The sequence below is a fragment of the Electrophorus electricus genome, chromosome 16, assembly GCF_013358815.1.
Source record: "Electrophorus electricus isolate fEleEle1 chromosome 16, fEleEle1.pri, whole genome shotgun sequence".
NCBI lineage: Eukaryota > Metazoa > Chordata > Actinopteri > Gymnotiformes > Gymnotidae > Electrophorus > Electrophorus electricus.
The window spans coordinates 9,579,452-9,595,380 of record NC_049550.1 but is presented as its reverse complement, the minus strand read 5'-3'; the positions used below and the strand labels follow the sequence as shown (position 1 = coordinate 9,595,380).

At 37.0% G+C, this 15,929-nt stretch overlaps 1 protein-coding gene across 1 annotated transcript; it reads right to left on the bottom strand.

Moving 5' to 3' along the window:
• Positions 1 to 311: 311 nt before the first annotated feature.
• On the bottom strand, positions 312 to 15,697 carry ankrd10a (ankyrin repeat domain 10a). Its single transcript, XM_027011785.2, has 6 exons — positions 15,382 to 15,697; positions 13,308 to 13,460; positions 11,735 to 11,826; positions 2,854 to 3,089; positions 2,665 to 2,751; positions 312 to 1,342 (listed from the first exon to the last, which is right to left on the bottom strand). Exons 1-6 carry the CDS (start codon positions 15,577 to 15,579, stop codon positions 969 to 971), a joined length of 1,140 nt encoding a protein of 379 aa, XP_026867586.2. The 5' UTR covers positions 15,580 to 15,697; the 3' UTR covers positions 312 to 968.
• Between the last annotated feature and the right edge of the window lie 232 nt (positions 15,698 to 15,929).

Below are 15,929 nucleotides of genomic sequence, written 5' to 3'. Positions count from 1 at the left end.
AGCCTTTGTTTACTTCTCTAAAACGCATGGGCAGCAGTGACCTCTGTAGGGGAACAGTACAGCCCAACTTTTAAATTAGACCAGACTCCTATTGCATGTAGACTGAAAATCTGTGTTCAATTCTACAGACCATAAACAATACACTATGCAGGATGTGTTATAACTTAAATGGTGTGACCACTGAGTTCAGTCCTAAATACACATCTCCCAAAGAGCAATATATGTAATAAATATATATAGTATAACGCATTCTGAACTACGAATTTTTAACTAGAGCAGTAACTACAATTAAACAAAGCTGAATAAAAAGATGACAGGAATGAATTGTCTCATTTATTATATTACAACACAAAAAGTCATCAAAGGAATGTCAAATCAGTCAACGTTCTCAAAAACAAATAATTGTTTACAGTCAGAATCAACTTTACATAACCCATTCAACACATTTTCCCAAGAAAGATGTGAAAAGTAACAAGTGAACCAAAAGCATATGAAAATTTCCTTTAACATCAGTGCCAAACTTTGTGGAAAGAAATACTGGCACAAAGCCTACAATCAAATGTCCAACAGTCAATGCAACAACCCACAAATAATCGAATCATACAAACGTAGACAGTTCAGTTAAGTCTTTGTACTCTTCTGGGGAGAAAAGATAAACAAAGAACATGCCATACCTAAAAACAAATCAACCACAGTCACGTTTCATCAGCTATGCTATCATATAAACATACCATAAAGAATTCAGAAAAGTCAGATACAAAACCAAATATTTTTCCCCCTTTGGTACAAAGGTTTCCACCATAATTCAATTTGAGGAACTTTCTTTTTTTGTTTCTTTTTTTTAAAACTGGCTGGTGTTAAGGTGCGATAGCGGACTCAAGGTAAACTGTTCATTTTAAGGCGGCTGGTGGCTAATACAAAACACGACCACCTCTACGCAAACAGGCTGTTGACATGTGAGCACAGCTTCAAGAGCCATGAAACAGCTGCATGGCACTCATGACCTCCTGGTCATAGTGCTGCTCAACCCCCACGGTTGTGTTGTGCTCGTGGTAGCTACTCGCATCTTCCAGGTCTTCGGCCGTGTCCCCAAAGCCGTGATAATATCCGTAGCGCAGGTGTTCGCCGGAGTCTGAGGCGAACGCACCCCAGGAGGGCCTGTGAGTGGCACAGCTGCTGGGACTCCCGCCGAGATGCAGTGAGCCACACATGTCGCTGCGGGGCTCGGCCGTGGGTGACTCTGGAATGTGGCAGTGCCCGTTTGTGGCGATGGTGTCCTCAGCGAAACTTCCCTGGTGTACGTGACCGTTTGTCAAACCTACGGCTGTTTCTATGGTGCCATCTGTCATTCAAAACAACACAGGTAAGAGAGAGCTAGCCAGCCTTTCTAAATGTGCAATGCAAGCTAAATGAGCACATCAGAAGAATTTTGGAACACAGCATTTTAAATTTGGCACCAGATCAGTTTTTGCTTTTGTAATATGTATTTTTTAATGTATGCTCAGAATAAAAAAGAAAATGATTATTTCTTTACAGTGTGTAAGAAAACATTTCACACAGAACCATAAAGATTTGTACATTCTGTGAACATGCTGCATTCTCCTGTTTGCACAAATTCTCTTGTTTGATGTTTTACACAAATGTCCATATACATTAGTTTGACCAACAAAACCAAAATTTCCAATTGATTAATTGTTTCTAATTGATTGCTTACACAACATAGTTTTGGCAACATAAATGTATATTGATTGTAGGTTGATTTCATTCATGGTACTATGATCATGTTGATGCTGTACTATACAAAGAAACAGAAAATGTGGCTTTCCCAGTTCACTGCTTGACTGAGCTTCATTTTTCCAAATATCTTCAACTTCAAGAACAGTTTTATTCCAAATAAGAAGTCTGTTATCCATTCATACACTGATCTCTGTATCAGTGTGTCTTTGTTTACTATAATATTCAATACTGAATTCTGGAAGTCAGCTGGAATGCAGGAAAAAATAGTGCAAAACAAATAGATGCAACTGTGTTCACTCCATTTTATACACTCACTACAAACTTTATTGGAAACTGTTATCTAATAGAAACACTTTGCAGGTGAACAGGGGTCAGTTCCCATGCACAATTTGTGTTAGTAATCCTCCAGCTCATCACGTCCAATTTTATAAGCAAACAATTACTGACGACAGCCAATCTGTGGATATGCACCGTTCATCGGCCTCCCTTTCCTTTGCTCATGAGTGTGAACATTATTTGTTCATTATTAGTGTAAGTTTATCATCAAGTATGGCAGTGTTGCTGGGGTTTTTGTAGGTCCCAGTGTCCCTGTTTGCATAAGTGGTCCGTCACCCAAAACCACTTAGACAGCCACAGTGTTGTGGTCAAAAACCAACCAATAAAAGGGCTACACGTTGGCTAACACAAACTGTTTACGACATGAGCTACAGACTGAAAGGTGCATAACAAATTCCATGAAAAATACATACAAATGAAGCAAGTTTAAATAGACACTTGCGTTCAAACACAAATTTTGTGCAATGTCAGGGAACAGGCATGAATACCCCAATATGGGCTCCAGTATGTCAGATGGGAGAATAACTCTCCAGGACAAACATGTTACCATAATGCTCATTATAAGTAGACACAGAAAACGTTCAGTCCAACCTGATTGGTTGTCTGTGGCAGATTCCACATGCATACACTCAAGCTCCTCCCCCATTCCATTGAGCATTTTTGCAGCAAAATCCATGTCTGAAATGGTAACATTTAGAAATTAGGTACACACACAATATATTTTGAACTAAAGTAGAATACAAGCCCAGTGTCAGTGTTAACTTCACAAAACCTACTTACTGTCAGTTCTTGTTTTCTTAATGTGATTCATCTCAGAACAGTCATAATGCCTCTTCCTGTTGGCTACCCTGTTAAGGAGGCTCTGTCCTTGAACGTGGGCGAGGTCAGTTCCATTATGGCCAAACCCATTTAGCTGTTTCAGCTGATTCTCTGCATTTGAGAGGAGGTGAGCACACTCCTGGAATCCCTGTGCACGGGCCAGATCGGCCGCAGTCAGCCCATTCGCGTTCCTTAATCTGCACAGCAGAGAAAAAACAGATGACTAGAATGGTCTACAGTAACATCAATAAAAGCTGTACAACAAAAAAGAAAACCATTAATGACTACCTAAACTGTCCCTATGATATGCTGTTTTGGAATATTTGGCATTTGGAATATTTGAATAATCAAATACATAAACACACTGCAAAAGGAAATCATATGGCACCGGTGAACTACAAAGTGTAATAGGAATTGTGGGTTAGCCAAGTTTAGACACTGCAACTCCATTAAGTCATTTTCTACACCCAATTAAAATTAGGGTCAGAGAATAAGACAAATAGTAACAATCAAATAATCTGGAGATATGTTTCAACATCAGAGTTCAACAGGACATACCGAAGTCCAACTGCAGTGTGAAAAAAAAAGCCTCAACAAGGAAGAAAAAGAAAACAATGAATTCAGGGATGAACCAACCCACTACTGCAATCTTCTTTTAGATTCCTCAAAGAAAACACTTCTATAAATCTCTAAATTGTAGTTTATATATATAAAAAATGGTAATGATAATGGTCTCTTCATAATAAAATAATCTTAATATTCTTCTTAATTAAACAATAGAGGACTTGGTTTGGTAAAATAAAAATAAATAAATAAATAAATAAATACCTCTTGAAGTTAACTCATCAAATGACTGATAAGTTATTGAAATGTCTTTGTAATTTCCGATGTTTATCTTTTCTCTAAATTTCAATGGTTTTTGCATATTGAAATTTAATTTTTCATATTTTGTAAGTATAATGTTTCATATTTGCTTTTTGGAATATCAATAAAACAGTAAAAATGTTTTTACGATAAAAAAGGATGTTTAGAGAAACCAAAAACGTAAATGAAGAGCAAAATGAAGCCCAAGTCTTGTTTTTTTTAATTTATTTTAACAACTAAATCAGCCACATTTGCAAATTGGAATCAGTGATATACTTTCTGTTTTTGTCTGCAACGTCCCCCCCCCAAAAAAAACAACCACCCTCAGATGTTTTTATGAGTAATGAATGATTTCATAAAAGTAAACAAGGCACTCATTCATATGATTACTGAAATTAAATTAATTAAAAATGAGGAAAGAGGGGGCCTAAAAGTTGTGTGCTTAATTGCAGGTCCTGCACATCATTTTAATAATTCCTGCAAGACCATGGTTTACAACACAGGAAATTCCACACACAAGATGATCATGACAGTTAGGCAGTAATAAATACCCCATAAAGATTTTCCTCCACATTTTAATAGGAAAGGGTGCTTGCCTTATATCTTGTAATTTCATGTGACCTTTGTAAATCTGTATAATATAAAGCCTCGTTTATTACCCAAGTTTTAAGACTTTAAAGCAGTCATTCATTTTAGCTTTCAAAAACTATAATAAATGGGCTTTAACATACATTTTGGCTTTTGGGACTTCTTGCAATTAGAGCAGTGATATTTAAAAACAAAATCTGTAGCCCCTCAGGGCTATTTAAGATATCAGTTTCAGGCACTGAATCATTATATGGCAGTTTATCTTCATGCAAATAAAGATGCAGTGTGAGAATAAAGTAGTAGCTTTAAAAGTCCAATTAAAATGCTGGTGGGCTCATTCATGAATTCATTACTTCTCTAAATCTTTCCCTCAGCTACGTTTGCAACCCTGAACATAAAAAAAATAAATAAATAAAATTAAATGGGACAAGTCCTGAGCACAAAAAGAAGACAAAGTTAAATATGCTTTACATGAAAAAGACAATGGCATTACTGATTTGCCTTTACAAACTCCTACCTAAATATCCCCAAGCTTATTTTTATAATATTAAATGCTTCCAAGTGCATCTGATTAAATGGACTCAGTGGTATAGAAATAAAGATTCCTTTTCAGATAGAACATTCAGACAATGCCAGACAATGTCAGATGCAGATTTTATGGTGTACAGGAAAAAGTACCTGCAATAAAACCCTGATAAGTACCTGCAATAAAACCCTGATAAGTACCTGCAATAAAACCCTGGGTCCAGTATGAAGGAAATCCATTTATACTATTAAAAATAAAAATAGAATGAATTTGCAAGTACCTTAAATATTGAATACAAGTACAAATCTAAAATATTGAATACAAGTACAAATCTAAAATATTGACTATAAGTACTATCACATCTTCTGAAACTAATTGTGCCTATATAGTCAAAAATAAATATTTCTATTATTTAAATAATTTTTATATTATTTAGATATTAAAATTAGTCATTAATTAGAAATGATATCCAATACTTTGTTTGGATAATGCATGCTGTCTTTAAAAGCATCAAAATGCATACAAACCTAACTGCCATCAGTCAATTTTAGAAGTTTGAAGTTAGATGCTCTGCATGTTACAGTAAATAAGACAAGGCATTCAGCCCAGACTTGGCTTCATGTTCAAGTTTCCACAAAAGCTACTTAAAAATTCTAGTTTCTCTCCCTTAGATCAGACAAATGTAGTTGATGTTTACATAAACAGCATTAAATTTAGCAAACTACAAAGTGATTATAAACAAATTTGCATGATCAAAATTGGTATAGCAAAGTGATGTGTTGGGAGGTTTTGATGTACTATGGATCTGTACATTCTGTACATTGTGTACATATATACACACACAACCATATACATTGTGTATATAAACATAATATACATATATTGTACATACATTGTTAATATATTTTTGTACATATATAGAATATATATTTCTCTATGCACCCATTTTCTTTTTCCTCAGTTTGGACAGAGCACTCTCAACCATTTCACTGCGAGTTATACTGTGTATGACTATGTATGTGACAAATAAACCAAACTTGAAACTTGATACTAATATAGCTGGATAGTTATTGAGAACTTAAACTTTCACCACATAACTGCAAATTTGAGATTTTTCTGTTCTGAACAGAAATCTTAAACAGGTAATGTCCTACATCATGTTTATTATCACTATAGCTACCCTACATGTTTGGTACATCTGACACAGATGCATTTATTATAGCCTAGATTAGGGTTGAAAATAATCTCTGCAGAGAACCTGATTTATTATATTGCAGTGTAATAAAATTCTCAAAGTATGATGGATGTTAAAGCAATAATTCAGAAGCAATTTTTAATAACCTTATATAGTCATTGTCTGGCACTGAAAGTCAATACAGTCTGAAAAGTCTTGTAAAACATTTGTTTTCCTAAGTAATATATCTAAGTTCATATTCAAGTGTTGGATATATTTTTGCATAATACATTTGTTCAAGGAAGCATTTAATTTTTTCATCATTCCTGGAATGCATTGCTTTGTAATTCTAAGTACCCTTTTTTAGACAAGTATTTCATTGCTATGCAGTGGTACATTCATGCTAATGTCAGAATAAATGTTCATGTTTCAATTAAAAAAAAGTAAGGCTAACTAAATCCTGAGCTTTTTCCTCCAAATTGAAAAAAAAAATCCTTTAAAAAAACAACATACTACATATCAAAAAATGTTAAAACTCGCACTATCTAAGCAAAGCATGCAAGTCTAAACAACAATATCATAACTGATTTCCTAAAATCAAAACCAATCACCGCAAGAAATACCTCGACAGTTTGCCAGTGTGTAGATACTGAAGGAAGCGATAGTGAGAACACTCAATGCCACAACTGTAAGGCTGTTCGCTGATGCACGAGTGGCAGATTCAGCTGTTTTTGGAACGCTTCCCCCCTTTTCTGGGCTTTACTTGAGAAAATCAAGTCAAGTTCAAATTCAATGGCTGCAAAACATTGAGATGTGTAGGGGTTTTTCCTTCTCTGTAACGTTTCACAGTGCAGCTTCAATAATTTTTGTGAACATGCTATTTTCAGACAAAAAGTGACATGATTTCAAATAGGTCAAACTCAAAATGACTGAACACTGAAAACAAGAAACATTTCAAGGAGGCATAAAACAGACATTTGCGAATCCTGCTTTTACATTAGCTTACCATAATAGATCCTACACTTTGCTGAACAATATCTAACCTTGTTGACTTCTAACTAAACCACAAGTGTAGTAATTATTTGCAGGCCAGCCTGCAAATAATTACAATTAATTATTACAATTATTCTAGAAAGCTTGAGGGCTGAAAGCTCATTAGAAAGAGAAAAAATAATATATATAAATACTTGAACATTTCTGTAGGATAGTGAATACATGATAAATCATGTGATGTGATAGAATGGATTTTGCAAAATGAAGTACTGCTGCTGCTTTAGAATGCCTTACAAACCCCATCTGTCTAAGGCATTGGCTCTGGAATTGTTAATGTTCAGAAAACGGTTTAAGTCTAAAATCTGCTTAGCAGATTTAGGCAATAATGAATTCATAACATGATTGTGTTCTAGAACAGTTTCACTACTGCACATATTCTTGCTTTGTTTGACGTTCTGTCATAGTAAAAACACAACAACCTATAAAGAGAGTGGGTTAGCATGAGCATGGCTTTAGCCTCTTTCAAAATAAAGGTAATATAGATCATGCAAAGATTGACAATAAAAGTTATGGTATTTGTTCAATCAACTTTAGGACAAAAACATTGCTGAAGCATTATATAGGCCTAGATGTAATGAAGTTCATTTGAAAATCCAAGTTAATGATTTGACCACAGAGATTGTAAATAAGCCAATTTATTGCTGGATCATTTGCTGCAAGACAGCTAGCTGACTTTCAGAAGCAGTACATTCATTACACCAGACCCAAGAAACTGGTGCAACTACTTAAAACATTAAAGGAGAACTCCTAAAAATTTTCACTTTGACAACTGTGATTAGTTCTCTTTAAAATGCATGAAAAATTATATATATATATATAAAAAAAACATACAGAACAGCAGCACTTCATTTAGCCAAGCTAAGCTACACTACTTTGTAACTGTGTAGTATGCTATTAAGTTGCAAACATCTGAGTTTACATTGTGCCAAAGATGTGACCTGATTTTAATGAACTAATTTCAATAATGCAGTTCTTTTTGTTTAAATAAACAAAACCTTGGCAAAAAGTTAAGTTGCAAGACTACAATTTTTCTTGTCTGACAAATTGAATGCTTCTACTTTCTTAAGACATGCTGACCATTGTTTGATTAACTGCCAATATTCAGTATGTTGGTTTGCATTGTTTTAAAGTAGTTAATTATCAATTGAGTAGTTTAGTATCATGAGTTGATAAACATCTGCCATCCATCTAGGAAGCAAAAACAATGTTTACATTACAAGTCAAAATATGCAGCCTTTTGATAGGAAGATACAGTGAGATGTTCCCACCTAAACTGATGTGTTTTTGATATCATATCACTGATGTAATTTCCCATTTAAACATTTATAGTTTAAACATTTATAATTAAAAAACATTTAGTTACAAAAAAAAAAATTGAGACAAGATGGCCGAAATGAGATGGCCGTAAAACACAACTCTGCTGTACACATCTTCACCCATTAAAATATAGCTATGATACATGGCTTTTTGCCCGTGTCCAAAAGGTTTCGCAGGCAGGACAACACTCTTGAGCAACTATTGGGATTATTAAAAAGAACCCTTTGGGTCTTTGGTATATTCAAACACATTAGTCAGGCATAATTTTTTTCCTACTTGTGTCTTTCTGGTTAGGACTACAAAATATATCACTCACATTCCTGGACTTTGTATTCATAGAAGGCAAATGTGGAAAAACTAAAATATTTTTTGGACAATCTGTGAAAATAAGGTTTGTGTTTAACACAAGTTTAGAAGAGTTTATAGTTCATTCTGAGAGAGATGCCATTGACATAATTTAGGAACTCTTGTATTACACTCAAAATAAGTTCACTACCACTATGGCATGCAAACCAGAATATAAGTCTATGTCCAGTCAACCATGTTTTCTGAATTTCCAATAGTCATTAGCATGTTCTTTCAAAGCATTTGATTTTGTATAATTCTACAAAACATTTTGTTTAGACAAAAGCCCAGTGTCATAAATACTTTTTTTCTGGCAGGAGAACTGTCAAAGCAAAGCATTTGTCAAAGCAGCTTAATTGAATACCTGGCCATCAACTACAACAAAAAAAAACTATGTAGGTATAGATTTGAACATAAATTGGAATTGAAGGGCCTAAAAATGTTTAAAAGAGTTGATAGACCACATCCTCCAAAATAGGGATCTGGCCAATATTAAGACGTTATAAACATGTTTACATTTAATTTTGATATGTAGGTGAAACAGATACTTTAATATATTCACTCAGGTAGAATTGCACATGACTCACTTTTAACAGAGCTGAGATCTATCAGAATATGTTTCAGTGAAATCAAGAATTACAGGACACTTACCTTTCCTCAACACTGCACAAGAGTAAAAATAAAATAATTCTTGTGTTAACCACAAACCTTACACATTTCAGTTGTCTGTAGTAGGTCAAATACTTCTGGCCCAAGATATGGAAAAAAATATTTAATCTTTAAATCTTTAATCAAGATTGCCACCGGTTGGACCATCTCACCAGCCAGTTTACCAAACAAACTCAGAACTCATTTTTTGGATTGTGCAAGTTTGTTTCCATGAATGCTCCTGTGACCTGCACTAAACATCTGTGTTTCATCTGAAAACCTTACACGGGGCTCAGGATGACAGACTGTTCTGTCAAACAGTGGCCACAAAACTATACATAATTTATATGATTTCTAATTTAAAAGCACAATGGAAAGATGTCTGCTTGTGAATGTCAGCTCAAATTAATTTGGCATACTTTGTGATTGATCTGACATGATACATTTACTGTGCCATGCAATACTGTGTTATTATTAGGTCAGTTTTTCTAGGATGAGTATAATCTGAGAATCTTTTCAGAAAAGGATAGTCCTCCCAAAAAGACCCCCCCCCCAAAAAAAAAATACAATGAGCTTTCTTCTCTTCAAGTATTCATATTAGCAGCAAGAATTTCATGAACAAATGTAATCAATAATGTACATTTCAAAGGAAAACACAATATATACACTATTGCCTTAACCATTATATGTTTATACTTACTGAACAAATGCACAATACCCCCCCCCCCCCCCACACACACAGGAGGATCTATACCAGGTCTTACTCTTTGTGCTGAGTGCAATAACTGGTCACCTCTATACCATTAACATTACAGGCTATATTGGCTTTCAACTGTGTTGGCTATCAGAAAGCAATCTCTGCTTAATTAAGCTTTCTCTTCTGGAATAACCGATGTCATTCTAGGAATTAATGTGAGACACTGTCACACTAGGACTACTGCAGTGGGAAACATTTAAAGTTCATTGATATTGTTAATGTAACATCTGTATATTTAAAAGACCCTGTCACAACAAATACAGTGGTACTTCACTAAAATATTCAAAATGTAACATGGTACAAAAGGTTTGCAATTGTTTAGTGCCACAATTATTACTTAATTAATAATGCTAATTCTTAATTTTGCATATAGTTGGAGTTCTGCTAAACATACATTATTAACTGGAAGCATTTGCAGTGATGACAATTTTAATGCAACACCATCTTAGTAAGAGCTAAATTAGGGTTTTTCTGTGTACTCTTCCATTATTATAGAAGAGTATTAGAAATGATAGCTTAAAGGCTCTTGTGTTACAAACAGACATTTCTTACATACCTGAGTGTTCCTGTTTGCAGGAAGGGCACTGCAACCTAGAACACTGGTTAATCCTTCCATTGCTACACGATCCCTCTAATGCAACACTGCAAGATCTCATTGCACATTATTCCATTAGTGAATTAGAATAAAGAGGAGATACGGTTATGCCCAAAATAAGACAAGTTTTCAAGTTGACAACTATACTTCAGACTATGTTGTTTCACAATATGGATCAAGAAATCAGAATCACAGTGTTGCCCTTAGAACAGAGTACAGACTAAAACCCATGTGTTGTTATAACCCTAATATGTACAACACAAAAGATTCCCAGTTGTTGCATGTCTCAGGATATTCTTTAGATTAAATACAGCATGTTTTTCGTCTAAGAGGAATACTCAAGGAATTGTGCATTTGTTTATTCTTACTAATGAACTGAAAACATTCTTTAAAAAGTCATAAAAGGCAACTCAAGAATTTAAATTTAGATCATGAACAAAAATGTTAAAACAGACACATTCACTGGGAACTCCACCAAAAGCACATTTTTAAAAACCTAATACTAAGAGCCTCAATCTAATGGTTTTAGTCTATTGGCGGCAGCTTGATTAATTCCAGACAAATCTTTAACACGGAGGCAACCTGCTGTTAATTCACCTAATACTTCATTCTAAGTGAAGCACAAGCCAATGGGAAAATACAGCAAATATGAAATGGGCTGTTTTTTAGAAGCAAGGTGAATTTTTCCTTAGAGCTATATTTAGCTTTTAAGCCCTTGAGGACATAATTTGGATTTGAAACCCCACTGTGCACCCAAAGCTGGCTGCCTCCATTTTATGAAAATGTCTGCAAATCAGCCTTGCCAGTGACTGGAGGCATTCCGATTCTGCACCATCTGGCTATTTTACATAGACAAATTTATCAAAAAGAACTGGTAGTTTTTTCTCCATTTTTGGTGGAGGTCCCCTTTAAGACAGCATTGTACATGGTTAATAGCAGGTGTAACATTTAATGAGGAAGCAGAGGGTGACTTACTCCGGTTTAGCACCTGAGATCAACAAGGCATTGATGCACTCCATGCTACCTGCCCTTGCAGCCTTATGGATGGGGGTTTCACCCGCATAGTCCTGGAACCATACAAGAGAAGCATTTAATATTCACCTCTTTACTTAATAAAAATATTTTATTCAAATTCAAGACACAGAATGTGCTTTTTAACCATGTGAAATATCAAAGGTAAAATACATTTTTTTAAAAATCTTTCTTAAGATGATTTTTCTAAATTCTGTCGAACAGCCCCTTGCATTCCATCAAATCCTTTCTCCAAAGCCCCTCCCACCAAAGAACTGCTAGCTTGACATGTAGTCTACCCTTGTGTTGTGTGTAAAGCAACATAATTGACAGGCTGGGAGTACCGCCTTCTTATAGAAAGGATTTCAGCAACTTTAATACAATTTTAAATTGCTCCAAACTGTCTACAGGCTAATGAATATGTTCACTGTGTAACAGCAGGCACACTGAGGCAGCAGCTATCAGTGCATGGAATATTTAAGAGATGGGCACAAGGAGCAATGGCAATGGCAAATTGAACCCTGACTCTACCTCTCCCTCTAGGGGCAGGAAAAGCAATAAGTAAAGGATACTGCTGCAGAGTATAGAGCAAGCCAAACAATTACAGCAGGGATATCTCCCACCAGATGCCCCTGACACTCTTGCTAGCCTGCACCCACAATGGGAATGTGACACCCTGTCTGTTTTAGGCCTATGTGCTCCTTGAGCTGAAGCCTGATAAGATCAAGGCAAATTGTGATTCGCTTACTTGTCATTTGGGTCTACAGTAACATATTGTTATATCACAATACAGGACTGTTGTAGAGTACAAACAAACAAAAACAATATATTTTGTGTATATATCATAAATAATGACAGCCACACTCATGACCTATTAATTCCATCCCTACTGCCGCCTGCTTTTTTTTTTTTTTTTTGCATTGTTACTCTTGCTGCCATGCTGCCAGCTAAAAACAGCAAACATGGAGATGTGTCTTAACTTATTCTCACGTGCTTCTATAAAAATGCTTCGTTCTTCATGTGCTGCTGGAGCTTGCTCTGTGCACTTGTGGCGTCTGTGTATGTAAGATTTTATAAGTTGAAAACTCAGCAAGAGCTGACAAAATGCCAAACTCCCAAACATCACAGAGCAGTTGGTCAAAGCCGAGCTTGGAGGATGCAGAGTAAGAGGACTGACTTTGAATACTTGTGCATTGTTGTGCATTTTATCCAATTTACTCTAGATATGTTTGCTAGACAAAATGTAAATGAGGCATTTTATTTCCTCATTGCTCCCAAAATGGGAGCACAAATTTCATTGTGGTCGAATAACTGGTGACCATGGCGCTAACCTGACACGCACAGATGCCTGATGATGGCTTGCAAATTAACGCATATTACGAGATGGTAGTGTAACAAGTTGATTTCTGAGTCTTGCTGTTCTCAAGTCATAAAGCTCAGCTGGATGGACAAAGCCTGTTCTTAACATGAGTAGTTTTGGCACCTCTTACAGGCATCACTGGCTTTTGTTATTCTGCCGACCTTCTACCGCACCCACCTGTCTGTTGATATCTGCCCCCGACTGCAAGAGCCAGACAAGGCACTCGGGGTGGCCTCCGAACGCAGCGATGTGTGCTGGAGTCTGCGCAAAGCGCGTCGTCACAGCGTTCACCCCGCAGCCCACCTGCACCAGCTGCAACACACACTCCAGCTGCGAAGGGAGAGAAATGGGGCGTCAAAGGCTGGTGTTCAACAGCAGGGATCCAAAGTCCTCAGCCAGGGAGCACCATCTTCTCAAACTGGCAGCAGAACTTTGCCCTTGCAAAATGACTCCAGTCCTTCCCAGGGGACTCCCCCCTCCTCTTTTTTGTGCAAAAAGGCAGGAAACAGTGCATAGCCACAAGAGACATGGCATAATTTAACTCCTGCTACATACAGTGAGAAAGACAGGCCTGTATTTTTGGGGCAGACAGACTCTACAAAATAGAGAGGGCTGCTGACACGTTTAACTGCTAAATGCAAACAAAACTTAAGCGCTTCGGTTTTGGCCTTCCAGCCCCCAGCAGTGGAGTGTGCTGGAAACTGTTATTCACAGCCGGTCGTGTTTGAACTGGCCACAGTTTCTTGGCGCTGCTTCACTTCGGCAGCTGTTTGGCTGTTTTAGTGCTGGATGCCATGGTGACTCATGGTCTGCCTTCTGGCTTTACCCTCACAACCAAAGACAAATTTTCCAGCATCTTAAACATGTTCTTCAGACTAACACACGCACCTGCCTCCTGTCTGTCTTGCCAGGAGACACAGCAGAAATGTCTGAAACATCTCAGCCAACAGGCATATTGGCCATATGTGAGAAGCTGGCTCACCTCTCTGGTTCTCTACAGATTTCAATGTCAAGACATTCATTAATAGTACAACAACCAGTTTTATGCTGAATAACTCATCCTGGGAGATGCTTTATTAACCATAAACAAGATGTAAAGGACATATGTAATTTACATAAAACAAGTTAACAACCCCCCTTAAAGTCCCACTTACAACTAAAAAGGTATGTCTGGTGAAAGCAAAAATGTCTACATAAACCAATGGTTTGTATACTATTGATGAGGCAAATTTATACTCAGCCTTGAACCATGTCACACTTAACATCACTAGTCTCTCTGCTAGGGGAGTTTCTGTGTAAACTTCCGTTAGGGATAACCCTAAAAATACTTAAGTATAAGTATGTTCAAGGTTTTTTTTTCTTTGATCATGAAAAAGGCAGTTAATAATGTAAACGATTAGCACACTATATATATATATATATATATATATATATATATATATATATATATATATATATATATATATATGTTTCCTTAACTTGAGAGAGAGAGAGAGAGAGAGAGAGAGAGAGAGAGAGAGAGAGAGAGAGAGAGAGAGAGAGACACGAGTGAGTTTATTGCCAAGAGACATAAAAAGTAGAAACAGAGAGTAGCCTAGCCGACACAACCTGTGGCAAAATGTGCTTTCTTGCCGCAGACTCCAATTCCTTTTTTAAAATGCTGTTTTGGCGGGATACATTCTATTGGCCCGCGAGCGGCCAATGACTGAATTACACTTCTGGCGACTGATTATACTGGTTCGCTGGCTGTCCTCCGTGGGAGTCGATTTCCTTAACTTCACAATAAGATACATTATTCCATAGTAGCACAACTCCTATATAAGTCACAAAGCGATCTGACGAGAGTTCCCGCTTTTCATTAGAGTCGCCATGTTATAAATGATTAAGAAAAACGGCATGCGTAAACAACCAGCTTGAATAAAACCGAAGTTCCCCAAGATGGTGCGTTTATTCTTCCCCTCCTCTCCTGTCACAGGGAGTACGCGATTAATGACCTGACCTGTGTAGCTCTTTCACTGGCCCCGTCCACAAAATCAGCTAGTTACTCATTTTCTTGTTAAACAAATTTGGCTGGCTCGCTAAGCTAAAACCGTTGGTTGTCTGTTGACCAACCTTGCCAGTTAACCTCAGCCTAGTTTGGTTAAGTGGGTAGCTACAATTACTTGTCAAACCAACGTAAAAGTAGCTAGTTTATACACAGGAATCTGTCACAAAACACTCTACTCGTTGTCCATCTAGATACGCAAATTACCTTTCCAAAGTGTGCCGCCCAGTGAATGGGTGTCCAGCCGAAAAACGAGTCTTCCGCCACCAGGTCAGCTCGGTTGGTCGAGCACTGAAGCAGCGAGCACAGCGCGCCGACATCGCCGTCCCTGCAGGCGCGGTGAAGTGGAAAGCGAGCGTTCAGCACCTCGTCGTTGGAAAACCCGGACTCGATACCCACTGACATGATTCTGTAATGGTGTGGATTGAAAAGAAAAACAACACAGCGCTGTTTTTGGTTTTCTGAGCACGCTGTTACGGGACTCAGACAACAAAGGCAGCCACAGCAGAGCCACCAGACACCGGCCGCGCACACACTCTGAAAGTGTAACTTGAGCGGTCTCACGGAAAACCAGGCCCGGATTTACTCCGCCGTGTTTCGTTTGGGCAGAGGAGGGCGGGGTTTGAAGATCCGACATGGATTCGGATTTTATTGCTCAAACATAGTTAAAATAATGTCCGGCGTTATGGTTTGTAAAATTATCTCGCTGTTTGTAATTAATTACATTTGCGGGAAGTTAAATATCGTCAGACCAA

Excerpts from the sequence above, each read along its gene's own strand:
- ankrd10a (XM_027011785.2), bottom strand. The coding sequence starts at position 15,579 with ATGTCAGTGGGTATCGAGTCCGGGTTTTCCAACGACGAGGTGCTGAAC. Across the intron at positions 11,827-13,307 it reads GGGCAGATATCAACAGACAG|GACTATGCGGGTGAAACCCC; the intron begins GTGGGTGCGGTA and ends GTATGGTTCCAG. Across the intron at positions 3,090-11,734 it reads ATCTCAGGTGCTAAACCGGA|ATTAAGGAACGCGAATGGGC; the intron begins GTAAGTCACCCT and ends TCTGCTGTGCAG.